This window comes from Ovis canadensis, chromosome 10 (assembly GCF_042477335.2).
Source record: "Ovis canadensis isolate MfBH-ARS-UI-01 breed Bighorn chromosome 10, ARS-UI_OviCan_v2, whole genome shotgun sequence".
Taxonomy (NCBI): Eukaryota; Metazoa; Chordata; class Mammalia; order Artiodactyla; family Bovidae; genus Ovis; species Ovis canadensis.
This window is the reverse complement of record NC_091254.1, coordinates 84,634,921-84,648,494: the sequence shown is the minus strand read 5'-3', so window position 1 is coordinate 84,648,494 and position 13,574 is coordinate 84,634,921. Positions and strand designations below refer to the sequence as shown.

General features: G+C 41.9%; 1 protein-coding gene across 4 annotated transcripts in view; it reads right to left on the bottom strand.

The window, feature by feature from the left end:
- Positions 1-13,574, bottom strand: part of LOC138446666 (ATP-binding cassette sub-family C member 4-like) — a 307,920-nt gene that overhangs the window by 146,658 nt on the left and 147,688 nt on the right. For all 4 annotated transcript variants that reach the window (XM_069601887.1, XM_069601886.1, XM_069601889.1 and 1 more), the window contains 2 exons: positions 5,140-5,234; positions 4,828-4,914 (listed from right to left, as the gene is read on the bottom strand). In XM_069601887.1, coding sequence (XP_069457988.1) covers positions 4,828-4,914; positions 5,140-5,234 — 182 coding nt within the window. The remainder of the gene's footprint in view (positions 1-4,827; positions 4,915-5,139; positions 5,235-13,574) is intronic.

The following is a 13,574-nucleotide window of genomic DNA, read 5'->3' as shown; positions in this document are numbered from 1 at the left end:
GAACAAATAATTTCATAACTTGTATGGAAATACAAAAAACCTCAAATAGCCAAAGCAATCTTGAGAAAGAAGAACAGAACTGGAGGAATCAACCTGCCTGACTTCAGGCTCTACTACAAAGCCACCATCATCAAGACAGTATGGTACCGGCACAAAGGCAGAAATATAGATCAATGGAACAAAATGGAAAGCCCAGAGATAAATCCACGCACCTATGGACACCTTATCTTCAACAAAGGAGGCAAGAACACACAATGGATTAAAGACAATCTCTTAAACAAGAGGTGCTGGGAAGACTGGTCAACCACTTGTACATGAATGAAACTAGAACACTTTCTAACACCATACAAAAAAATAAACTCAAAATGGATTAAAGATCTAAACATAAGACCAGAAAATATTAAAATCCTAGAGGAAAACATAGGAAAAACACTCTCCAACATGAACCACAGCAGGATCCTCTATGACCCACCTCCCAGAATATTGGAAACAAAAGCAAAAATAAACAAATGGGGCGAAATTAAAATTAAAAGCTTCTGCCCAACAAAGGAAACTATAATCAAGGTAAAAAGACAGACTTCGGAATGAGAGAAAATAATATCAAATGAAGCAATGGACAAAGAATTCATCTCAAAAATATACAAGCAACTCCTGCAGCTCAATTCCAGAAAAATAAAAGACCCATTCAAAAAGTAGGCCAAAGAACTAAACAGACATTTCTCCAAAGAAGACATACGGATGGCTAACAAACACATGAAAAGATGCTCAACATCACTCATTATCAGAAAAATGCAAATCAAAACCATAGTGAGGTACCATTTCATGCCAGTCAGAATGGCGGCTATCCAAAAGTCTACAAGCAGTAAATGCTGGAGAGTGTGTCAAGAAAAGGGAACCCTCTTATACTGTTGGTGGGAATGCAAACTAGTACAGCCACTATAGAGAACAGTGTGGAGATCCCTTAAAAACCTGGAAATAGAATGCCATATGACCCAGCAATCACACTGCTGGGCATACACACTGAGGAAACCAAAATTGAAAGAACGTGTATCTCAATGTTCATTGCAGCACTATTTATAATTGCTAGGACATGGGAGCAACCTAGATGCCCATCAGTAGATGAATGGATAAGAAAGCTGTGGTACATATACACAATGGAATATTACTCAGCCATTAAAAATAATACATTTGAATCAGTTCTAATGAGGTGGATGAAACTGGAGCCTATTATACAGCATGAAGTAAGCCAGAAAGTAAAACACCAATACAATATACTAAAACATATGTGTGGGGTCTTCTCTGGTGGTTCAGTGGTGAAGACTCCACATTCCCAATGCAGGGGGCCTGGGTTCAATCCCTGGTCAGGGAACTAAATCCCACATGCAACAACTATTAACAAGATCCCACATGCTGCAATGAAGAAGCAGTACAAATAAATAAATAAAAAGAAATATTTAAAAAAAATAAATAAAGTATATGTATGGAATTTAGAAAGATGGTAACAGTAAATCTGTATGCAAGACAGCAAAAGAGACACAGATGTATTGAACAGTCTTTTGGACTCTGTGGGAGAGAGCGAGGGTGGGATGATATGGAGGCATAACATTGAAACATATAAATTATCATATGTGAGACAAATCACCAGTCCAGGTTCGATTTATAATACAGGGAGCTCAGGGCTGGTGCACTGGGATGACCCAGAGGGATGGGATGGGGAACACATGTACACCCACAGTGGATTCAAGTCAATGTATGGTAAAACCAATACAATATGTAAACTAAAATTAATTAACTAATTAATTTTTTAAAAAAAGAACTGGGTCCTCTTCTCAGCCTCCACACACCTGCGCAGCGTGCAGGCCCCCAAAGCACTTTCCACCCAGCCCCGGGCACAGGGAACTTTCCAACTTCAGTGAAAGCCTCCAGCTGCCACTTCTGCTTTCACTCAGCACTTACTATCCTATATTAAAACCATCTAAATGTCAAGAAGCAACAGTTAGAACTGGACATGGAACAACAGACTAGTTCCAAATCAGGAAAGGAGTATGTCAAGGCTGTATACTGACACCCTGCTTATTTAACTTATATGCAGAGGGCATCATGAGAAATGCTGAGCTGGATGAAGCACAATCTGGAATCAAGATTGCCAGAAGAAATATCAATAACCTCAGATATGCAGATGACACCACCCTTATGGCAGAAAGCGAAGAACTAAAGAACCTCTTGATGAAAGTGAAAGAGCAGAGTGAAAAAGTTGGCTTAAAACTCAACATTCAGAAAAAGAAGATCATGGCATCTGATCCCATCACTGCATGGGAAATAGATGGGAAAACAGTGGAAACAGTGACAGACTCCATTTTGGGGGGCTCCCAAATCACTGCAGATGGTGACTGCAGCCATGAAATTAAAAGACGCTTACTCCTTAAAAGAAAAGTTATGACCAACCTAGACAGCTTCTTAAAAAGCAGAGACTTTACTTTGCCAACAAACATCCATGTAATCAAAGCTATGGTTTTTCCAGTAGTCATGTATGGATGTGAGAGTTGGACTATAAAGAAAGCTGAGCGCCGAAGAACTGATGCTTTTGAACTGTGGTATTGGAGAAGACTCTTGAGAGTCCCTTGGACTGTAAGGAGATCCAACCAGTCCATCATAAAGGAAATCAGTCCTGAATATTCACTGGAAGGACTGATGTTGAAGTTGAAACTCCAATACTTTGGCCACCTGACACAAAGAACTGACTCATTTGAAAAGACCCTGATGTTGGGAAAGATTGAAGGCAGGAGGAGAAGGGGATGACAGAGGATGAGATGGTTGGATGGCATCACCAACTCAATGGACATGAGTTCGAGTAAACTCTGGGATTTGGTGATAGACAGGGAGGCCTGGCATGCTGCAACCCATGGGGTCACAAAATGTCGAACATGACTCAATGACTGAACTGAATTGAGCTGCTTAACTTTTCCCAGCCCTCTGTCTTAACAAGCTCCACATAGAGACACGTTCCTTACAGGCAGGAATGAGAGCTGAGTGTCCTATCTCCCTTAATTCTGCCTAGTGTGGGTCCTTCCCCTCTCCTGGTTGACCATCTTGCTTTGTAAACTAAGAGGTTTTGTGCAGTGACATCTCTAAGGGCATTGATCTCAGGGCACACAGCAGGGCTTTAGTAAGTGCAGCTGGAAGGACTCGTTGGCTTCACCAAGGTGAACAACAGCAAGATGGAGTAGATGTGGATGCTGCTTCAGAAAATGCAAGTTTGTGAGACTTTCAAAAAGACCCATCTAGACTCCACCAGAGGTCTTGGTCAGCGTGTATTAGGACACATTATACACAGAAAAGCATCAGAGTCTTTCTACCTCAAGGATTCAGTGGTCAAACAAGAACTACCAACAACAAATTCCAGACACAAAGTAAGAGTCAGATTCTAGATACCTAGTTTCAAACTCAAGTTAACCCTACATGTGAGTCTAAGTATTCATTCTACTAAGTATTGATGAAGCAATGTTAATGTTTGAAGCCATATGCTGGTGAGGAATAAATCACTTTGAAATTCTAGACTTTACTAAGAATTTCAAACCAACAGAATGACAAGCAAAATAAACAAAGGCCTTTCCACAGAAGTCATATGCAGTACTAAAAACTTGGCTTCTAACGTGCCTTAAACAAATGATGGAAGAAAAGAACTGGCAGCCAAGTAGCAGGTCACCTAGTCCCATTCTCCAATTTTAAAAAACATGCATCCCTCTGGGTCATCCCAGTGAGGGATGGGATAGGGAGGAGGGAGGTGAGAGGGGGGTTCAGGATGGGGAACACATGTACACCCATGGTGGATTCATGTCAATGTATGGCAAAACCATTACAATATTGTAAAGTAATTAGCTTCCAATTAAAATTTTTAAAAATAAGTCAAAAAACAAAAAAAACCTCTAAAGTGTTACACAGAGAGGGGGAAAAAAGAACTAGAAGCTAAGGAGAGGAGAAAAGAGATGTCAGGCAGAGGGGATGGCATGAGCCAGCACTGGAGGTGAGTTTGGGACCAGCCTGGATGACTGGGGAAGTCTCAGGTCTTGTGCCCTGGACAACTTTAAGAAAAGGCTATGTCTAAACCACAAGGCTGTGTGCATAGAACATGTGATGCCAGAGGCAGAGTGAGCCTCCTATAATTTCACATCACTCTAGACTCAAGATTATGCAGAACATTTCCCCCTGACACATACACAAAAAGAAAAAAATAAAAAGCATGCATCATTTTTCTTCTTTTTAAATATTTATTTATTTATTTAGCTGTGTCAGGTCTTAGTCATTTCATGCAGCATCTTTTGCTGTGATGCAGACTCTCAAGCTGTGGTGTGCAGGCTCTGGAGCATGCAGGCTCAACAGTTGTGACCCATGGGCTTAGTTACTCCATGGCATAAGAGATCTTAGTTCTCCAACAGGGATAAAACCCATGTCCACTGCATCGCAAGGCAGATTCTTAACCACTAGACCACCAGACCACCCTATTCATCACCCTTCCTATCCCTGGGGTCTGGATTCAGCAACTACAAGTAGCAGGAGGAAATCTGCCATCTATCCCTCACACCCTAAAGCACAGATCCCACTGTCCTCCACACACTGGAAGCACCTGCTGTATTTTCCTGTCCTGGCCTCAGTATGATGCAAAATTTCTCTATGATGGATCTTCTGTGAGGGGAAGAGAGGGGAGAGAGAGACACCAGGCAGAGCAAGCTGAGTCTCCCAAAGTACAAAGGCTTTCCTGAGCTCTCTTCCCTGATCTCTACAGAGTTCCTGGAAAGCAGAGATGATAGAAAACAGGAGCAAACTCACTGTTTGAACAAGTGCCTGCTGACTTCTGCATCCACTGCGCTGAGTGGATCGTCCAGGAGGTAGACGTCTGCGTCCTGATACAGGGCTCTAGAAAATGTAGAGAGGCATCAGGAGAGCACACTTCACATTCCCTGAATCTCATCTCTGAATCGTGACAGTGTTTGAAAACTCTTTATATTCATCCCAAGAGCCTAGGGAAAGAGCCAAGACCCTGCTTTACACAGGCCCACCTGGTGAGCAGGGTCTGTGTGCTCACAACCACTAGGAGCCATGGAGAAGGAGGGGCAGGATGACAACTGAAATGCCATTTACCTGGCGAGGCTGATCCGGGCTTTCTGCCCCCCACTCAGTGTAGTTCCTCGGTCTCCTATGACAGTTAGATCTCTATTCTCCAGAAACCGTAAATCCTACATAGAGAGAGAAAAGGAAAAAAAAAAACAAATAATTAAAATGTGTTGTCGTCCTGCCATCTTAGCCCTTCAGCATTAGTACTTCATACAAGTGTTTGATCAGCAGCAGTGTATTTTTATAGCAACTAAATTGTAACTTTGAACATTTAAAAAAAATTCTTAGGGTTTAATGTGTTTTCATTCTATATTTTTTTTCACAGTATTTATGCATTTAACCATTATAACAGGTATTTATTGAGCATCAACTATACAGCAGGCATCACTCTGGGCACAAGAATTCAGCCATGAGAAAACAAAGGCTCAGAATTTCTTTCCATGGTGGGAAACGGATGGCATGGAAAATTGACCTGAGCACAAGTACTGAGGACAGGAAGGAAAAGGAAGCCAGCTCAGGCAGATGGAGAGTAAAGGGGGGAGGTGAGTCCACATCGGCATGTGAGGGCTCTGCTCAGAGGGGTGTGAGCAGACCTGGGCGGGGGTGCTCAGGGAGACCTGGAGAAGCTGCTCCACACGGAGGGAGGGATGAGTGCAGGGGCCACAGGGAGATGCCCAAGGGGTTCAGGACAAGCAAGGAGGCCAGGAGAGCAAAGCAGGGTAAGAATGAGGGGAGTGAGGGCGGAGACAGAGCAGGAGGAGCCTGGGGTCACTCCAGTAAAGGACTAAGGGGCGTATTGACATGGTTGAGGTTTTTAAGAAATCAATCCTGCCCTTTGTGGAAAACAGACAATAATGGGAGAAAGGTGAGGGCAGATACACGTGAGGAGGCTACTGGAATAATCTAGGTGAGAGATGACAGTGGCCAGGACCAGAGTGGAAGCAGCAGGAATGGAGAAAAGGGATCACACTCCAGACACACTTAGAAGGTGGAGTCTGGAAGACCTGCTGACAGGACAGGTGTGGGCTGTAAGAGAAGAGGACTATGGTGTCTGGGGTGAGGAAGGGGAAGGACAGGGTCTCCATTTACTGAGTTGGGGAAGATGGTGGAGGAATGTTTAGGAGATTTCTCTTCTGGACAAGCTGAGATGACCTCCCGGTGGTGTCACAGTGCAGCTGGACATGCAGGTGTGAAGGTCTGTGCTAGAGGCACAGGTGTGAGAGCCAGTGGCCCAGGAGGTGAAGGCACAGGTCTTAGTTTATCAAGAAGTAAATGTGTCTTAAACAATATTTTACTGATCTCAGCCTCAGCTTCCCATTCTCTCTGAAGAGATAATATCTCACCTGTGTCTTCCACAGTGATACTTAAGGCAAGTGGTAGACTGACAAGATCAGTACAAGAAATGAGAGCAGAAAAAATAAGAATATGAAAAGATATTCGACAGAAATGTCATTAGGAAATTACAAATCAAAACAAGATACTACTATATCTATTCAGTTCAGTTCAGTCCAGTTGCTCAGTCATGTTCAACTCTTTGCGACCCCATGAATTGCAGCAAGCCAGGCCTCCCTGTTCATCACCATCTCCCTGAGTTCACTCAGACTCACGTCCATCGAGTCCGTGATGCCATCCAGCCATCTCATCCTCGGTCATCCCCTTCTCCTCCTGCCCTCAATCCCTCCCAGCATCAGAGTCTTTTCCAGTGAGTCAACTCTTTGCATGAGGTGGCCAAAGTACTGGAGTTTCAGCTTTAGCATCATTCCTTCCAAAGAAATCCCAGGGCTGATCTCCTTCAGAATGGACTGGTTGGATCTCCTTGCAGTCCAAGGGACACTCAAGAGTCTTCTCCAACACCACAGTTCAAAAGCACCAATTCTTCGGCTCTCAGTCGTCTTCACAGTCCAACTCTCACATCCATACATGACCACAAGAAAAACCATAGCCTTAACTAGACGGACCTTAGTTGGCAAAGTAATGTCTCTGTTTTGAATATGCTGTCAAGGTTGGTCATAACTTTTCTTACAAGGAGTAAGCGTCTTTTAATTTCATGGCTGCAGTCACCGTCTGCAGTGATTCTGGAGCCCAAAAAAATAAAGTCTGGCACTGTTTCCACTCTTTCCCCATCAATTTCCCATGGAGTGATGGGACTGGATGCCATGATCTTCGTTTTCTGAATGTTGAGCTTTAGGCCAACTTTTTTGCTCTCCTCTGCACTTTCATCAACAGGCTTCTTAGTTCCTTTTCACTTTCTGCCATAAGGGTGGTGTCATCTGCATATCTGAGGTTATTGATATTTCTCCCGCCAATCTTGTTCCAGCTTGTGCGCCTTCCAGCCCAGCATTTCTCAAGATGCACTCTGCATATAAGTTAAATAAGCAGGGTGACAATATACAGCCTTGACGTACTCCTTTTCCTATTTGGAAGCAGTCTGTTGTTCCATGTCCAGTTCTAACTGTTGCTTCCTGACCTGCAGACTGATTTCTCAAGGGGCAGGTCAGGTGGTCTGGTATTCCCATCTCTTTCAGAATTTTCCAGTTTATTGTGATCCACACAGTCAAAGGCTTTGGCATAGTCAAGAAAGCAGAAATAGATGTTTTTCTGGAACTCTCTTGCTTTCTCCACGATCCAGCAGATGTTGGCAATTTGATCTCTGGTTCCTCTGTCTTTTCTAAAACCAGCTTGAACGTCAGGGAATTCATTGTTCATGTATTGCTGAAGCCTGGCTTGGAGAATTTTGAGCATTACTTTACTAGCATGTGAGATGAGCGCAATTGTGCAGTAGTTTGAACACTCTTTGGCATTGCCTTTCTTTGGGATTGGAATGAAAACAGATCTTTTCCAGTCCTGTGGACACTGCTGAGTTTTCCAAATTTGCTGGCATATTGAGTGCAGCACTTTCACAGCATCATCTTTCAGGATTTGAAATAGCTCAACTGGAATGCCATCACCTGCAATAGCTTTGTTCGTAGTGATGTTTTCTAAGGCCCACTTGACTTCACATTCAAGATGTCTGGCTCTAGATTAGTGATCACATCATCATGACTATCTGGGTTGTGAAGATCTTTTTTGTACAGTTCTTCCGTATATTCTTGCCACCTCTTCTTAATATCTTCTGCTTCTGTTAGGTCCATACCATTTCTGTCCTTTATCGAGCCCATCTTTGCATGAAATGTTCCCTTGGTATCTCTAATTTTCTTGAAGAGATCTCTAGTCTTTCCCATTCTGTTCTTTTCCTCTATTTCTTTGCATTGATCGCTGAAGAAGGCTTTCTTATCTCTCCTTGCTATTCTTTGGAACTCTGCATTCAGATGCTTATATCTTTCCTTTTCTCCTTTGCTTTTCGCCTCTCTTCACAGCTATTTGTAAGGCCTCCCCAGACAGCCATTTTGCTTTTTTGCATTTCTTTTCCATGGGGATGATCTTGATCCCTGTCTCCTGTACAGTGTCACAAACCTCCGTCCATAGTTCATCAGGCACTCTATCTATCAGATCTAGGCCCTTAAATCTACTTCTCACTTCCACTGTATAATCATAAGGGATTTGATTTACATCATACCTGAATGGTCTAGCGGTTTTCCCTACTTTCTTCAATTTCAGTCTGAATTTGGTAATAAGGAGTTCATGATCTGAGCCACAGTCAGCTCCTGGTCTTGTTTTTGTTGACTGTATACAGCTTCTCCATCTTTGGCTGCAGAGAATATAATCAGTCTGATTTTGGTGTTGACCATCTGGTGATGTCCATGTGTAGAGTGTTCTCCTGAGTTGTTGGAAGAGGGTGTTTGCTATGACCATGCAGTTTCTTGGCAAAACTCTATTAGTCTTTGCCCTGCTTCATTCTGCATTCCAAGGCCTAATTTGCCTGTTACTCCAGGTGTTTCTTGACTTCCTACTTTTGCATTCCAGTCCCCTATAATGAAAAGGACATCTTTTTTGGGTGTTAGTTCTAAAAGGTCTTGTAGGTCTTCATAAAACTGTTCAACTTCAGCTTCTTCAGCATTACTGGTTGGGGCATAGACTTGGATAACTGTGATATTGAATGGTTTGCCTTGGAAACAAACAGAGATCATTCTGTCGTTTTTGAAACTGCATCCAAGTACTGCATTTTGGACTCTTTTGTTGACCATGATGGCTACTCCATTTCTTCTGAGGGATTCCTGCCCACAGTAGTAGATATAATGGTCATCTGAGTTAAATTCACCCATTCCAGTCCATTTTAGTTCACTGACTCCTAGAATGTCGACGTTCACCCTTGCCATCTCTTGTTTGACCACTTCCAATTTGCCTTGATTCATGGACCTGACATTCCAGGTTCCTATGCAATATTGCTCTTTACAGCATTGGATCTTGCTTCTATCACCAGTCACATAGACATATTAGACTGGCTAAAATTCAAAACACTGAAAACACCAAATATTGAAGAGAGTGTGGAACAACAGGTACTATAATTCATTACTAATGGGATGTGAAATGGCACAGCCATTGTGGAAGATATTTTGGCACTTTTCTTTACAAAGTTTAGCATGGAACTTACTACATGATCTAGTAATCATTCTCCTAGATATTTGCCCATATGAATTGAAAATTTATGTTCACATAGGAACCTGTACGTCAATACTCATATCAATTTCTTTCATAATTTCTAAGAACTAGAAGCAAGAAAGATGGACTTCACTAGCTCCATTTAGAAACAAACTGAGGTGCAACCATACCATGAGATATTATTTAGCAATAAAAACAAATGAGTTATCAGGCCATGTGGAGAAATCTTAAATGCATTTGACTAAATTAAAGAAGCCAGTCTGAAAATGCTTCATTTTGCCATGTGGAGAAATCTTAAATGCATTTGACTAAATTAAAGAAGCCAGTTTGAAAATGCTTCATTTTCTAAAACACTATGAAAAAGGCAATCTATAAATACGTGAAAAAGATCAGTGACCACTAATGGTTGAGTGAAGTGGAAAGATGAAGATGCACAGCACAGATTTTTAGGGCAGTAAAATCTCTGTGTGATAATGTACTAGTGAATGTATGACATTACGTATTTGTCAAAACCCACAGAAATGTACAATAAAAAATGAACTTTAATGTAAAGTGTGGATTTTAGTTAATAATAATGTATTTTGGGGCATTCATCTATTGTAACAAATGTCCCACACTAATGCAGATGATAATAGAGAAAACTGCGGGAGGGGTAATCAGAAGATGGAGTGTATGGGAACTCTGCAGTACCTGCTCAATTTTTCTATAAACCTAAAACTGCTCTAAAATAAAGCATTAAAAAAAAAAAAAGACGGAACAGGCTGGACATGAAAAATCAAAGGGAAAGAAACAGTGTGTTCAAGGTACACCAAGAAAAACTGCTGGACTAAGTAGATTCTTGTTCACGGAAGCAGGAAAAACTCAAAGCTAAGGATATGAAGTTTCAACTTGAGAATCTGGGAATCTATCAAAAGTTATAATTTAACATTATTTAAGAACTAAATAGACAAATCAGAGTATCTGGTGGGGTGGGAGGGAGAGATAATAAGAACGTCCCCAAATGACAAGATAACAAACAAAGTTTATATTACACAGCATTATATTACAAATCTTAGATTGCCTGAAATTACCACTGGACAGATCCTGGCACAGACAAACAGAGTTTGGGAAGTTTGTTATCTAAACTCATCAGGCATCAATCTATGATGCCCAGCAGTACCTTTCTGCAGATAAAGCCCTCTTTTGTCTCTACTTTAGCAAATTTGGGGAGAAAGCAAGTGGCACAGTAGGGTCTCCAGGATAAGAAGTTTTCTGATCTCCCTCTCACTTTCCTCTTCTACAGAATGTACTGCAGAAACAAGAGTCACTAAACTCAATGATGTTGTGATAATCAAAACACACATATGAACACCTTCCATAAATAAAAAAAAGGACATGAACTGATTGTAATTTTCTATTGGTGACTGAGGCCTATTATCACATTAGGCTAACAATGGCACCCTGCTCATAGTCTGGATCACAATATGTAAAGCATGCGACCACAAGAAAAAGAAAGTGATTGTCTCCATCATAAACCTCCCTGACAGCCACAAAGACATACAGGTACACAGGTTCCCTGCTCATTCAAAGCTTAAACTGGAGAGCATCCAATGAAAGGCAGCAATAGCTCTGTTTTGGAAATTCATTATTTCATCTTCTTTCTCTGTGGAGCTCAGAAATTATCATCTCATGCTTTTGGCTTTAATGAAAAACAACAGGCCATTTAAGATAGGTTCCCAGCCCTGCCCCCTCCCAAAACACACACACACACACACACACACACACACACACACACTGTTTACCTGGCCTCTGTTTCACTGTTGACAGTCTTCACAAACTGTTCCACTTAGCTTTTATGCTTTGATTTTATGTTGTTTTCATTTCTTTCTCAAAACAGCACCACATTGTAGCACAGCAATCTCAACCATGCTCTAGAAAAGGTACCTGAATCCACTTCTTCATTTAGCAGTCAGAGCATAAAATGCAAGCACTCTCTCTCCAGGTCTAGTGGGAGGACTTTGAATGCCTTCTTGACTCTGACAATTCAGTTCAGTTCTCACCAATTCCCAGAGCTTGCTCAAACTCATGTCCATGGAGTCGGTGATGCCATCCAACCATCTCATCCTCTGTCGTCCCCTTCTCCTCCTGCCTTCAATCTTTCCCAGCATCAGGGTCTTTTCAAATGAGTCAGCTCTTTGCTTCAGGTGGCCTAAGTATTGCAGTTTCACCTCCAACATCAGTCCTTCCAATGAACACCCAGGACTGATCTCCTTTAGGATGGACTGATTCGATCTCCTTGCAGTCCAAAGGACTTTCAAGAGTCTTCTCCAACACCACTGTTCAAAAGCATCAATTCTTCGGTGCTCAGCCTTCTTCACAGTCCAACTCTCACATCCATACATGACTACTGGAAAAACCATAGCCTTGATTAGACGGACCTTTGTTAGCAAAGTAATGTCTCTGCTTTTTAATATGCTATCTGGGTTGGTCATAGCTTTCCTTCCAAGGAGCAAGCATCTTTTAATTTCATGGCTGCAATCACTATCTGCAGTGATTTTGGAGCACAAAAAAATAAAGTTATTCAGTTTCCCCACCTATCTGCCATAAAGTGATGAGACCAGATGCCATGATCTTCTGTTTTTGAATGTTGAGTTTTAAGCCAACTTTTTCACTCTCCTCTTTCACCTTTGTCAAGAGGCTCTTTGGTTCCTCTGGGACTTCTGCCACAAGGGTGATGTCATCTGCATATCTGAGGTTATTGATATTTCTCCCGCCAATCTTGATTCCAGCTTGTGTTTCTTCCAGCCCAGAATTTCTCATGATATACTCTGCATATAAGTTAAATAAGCAGGGTGACAATATGCAGCCTTGATGTACTCCTTTCCCAATTTGGAACCAGCCTATTGTTCCATGTCCAGTTCTAACTATTGCTTCTTGACCTGCATACAGATTTCTCAGGAGGTAGGTAAGGTGGTCTGGTATTCCCATCTCTTGAAGAATTTTCCACAATTTGTTGTGTTCCACACAATCAAAGGCTTTGGCATAGTCAATAAAGCAGAAGTAGGTGTTTTTCTGGAACTCTCTTGCTTTTTTGATGATCCAATGGATGTTGGCCATTTGATCTTTGGTTCTTCTACCATTTCTAAATCAACTTTGAACATCTGAAAGTTCACGGCTCACATACTGTTGAAGCCTGGCTTGGATAATTTTGAGGATTACTTTGCTAGCATGATAATTACTCTGACAATTATTCATGGACAAACCACAGATGGGAAAACCATTTCAAAGGATTTGTAGTAAAATCCAAGTCAGGTTAATTCCCAGCCACCATTCTCGGATTAGGTTAAAGGGAAAAGCCTGAGTTGAGCATATATTACAGTTCCTCCCACTGACAGGAAGGTGTTTTTATTCACGTTATTTTCCTCTAAGTTAAATTTAACTAATTCTCACTGAACTGCAGACACACAAACTAGGAAATGGTGATGCTGATTCTTGATGCCATCCATCCAGAAGAACATGAAGAGCCCTTCACTGATGGTGGAGACTTAGCATAGAAACACCACACAGTAGACTGTTGAAACCGTTAATGAGGCTCTGATAGAGGAAGGCTGGGTTCCAGAGTCAAACGGTGGACGTCTTGCCTTTCTTAAAGCTTTTCTCCCTTGTGGAATCGCCCTTCCTCTCACAACCTGTCAATATCCTGCCCATCTTTCCAGGCTCAGCCAAAACACACTCTCCCATGAACCCATCCTGGACTCATCTCTTCCTGCTGGTTTCCTAATGTTTTGTTTACATCTCTCATCTCTCACGAAGGACTGTCTCATTTTGGTTCATCATTTGTACACATGCACATGGTGTCTTTCAGCTCCTGGAGGGTAAGATCTGTGGTGGACCCTGATGCTGTTTATCTCTAATCCTCACAACAAGCTGCACAGGAAGTACTG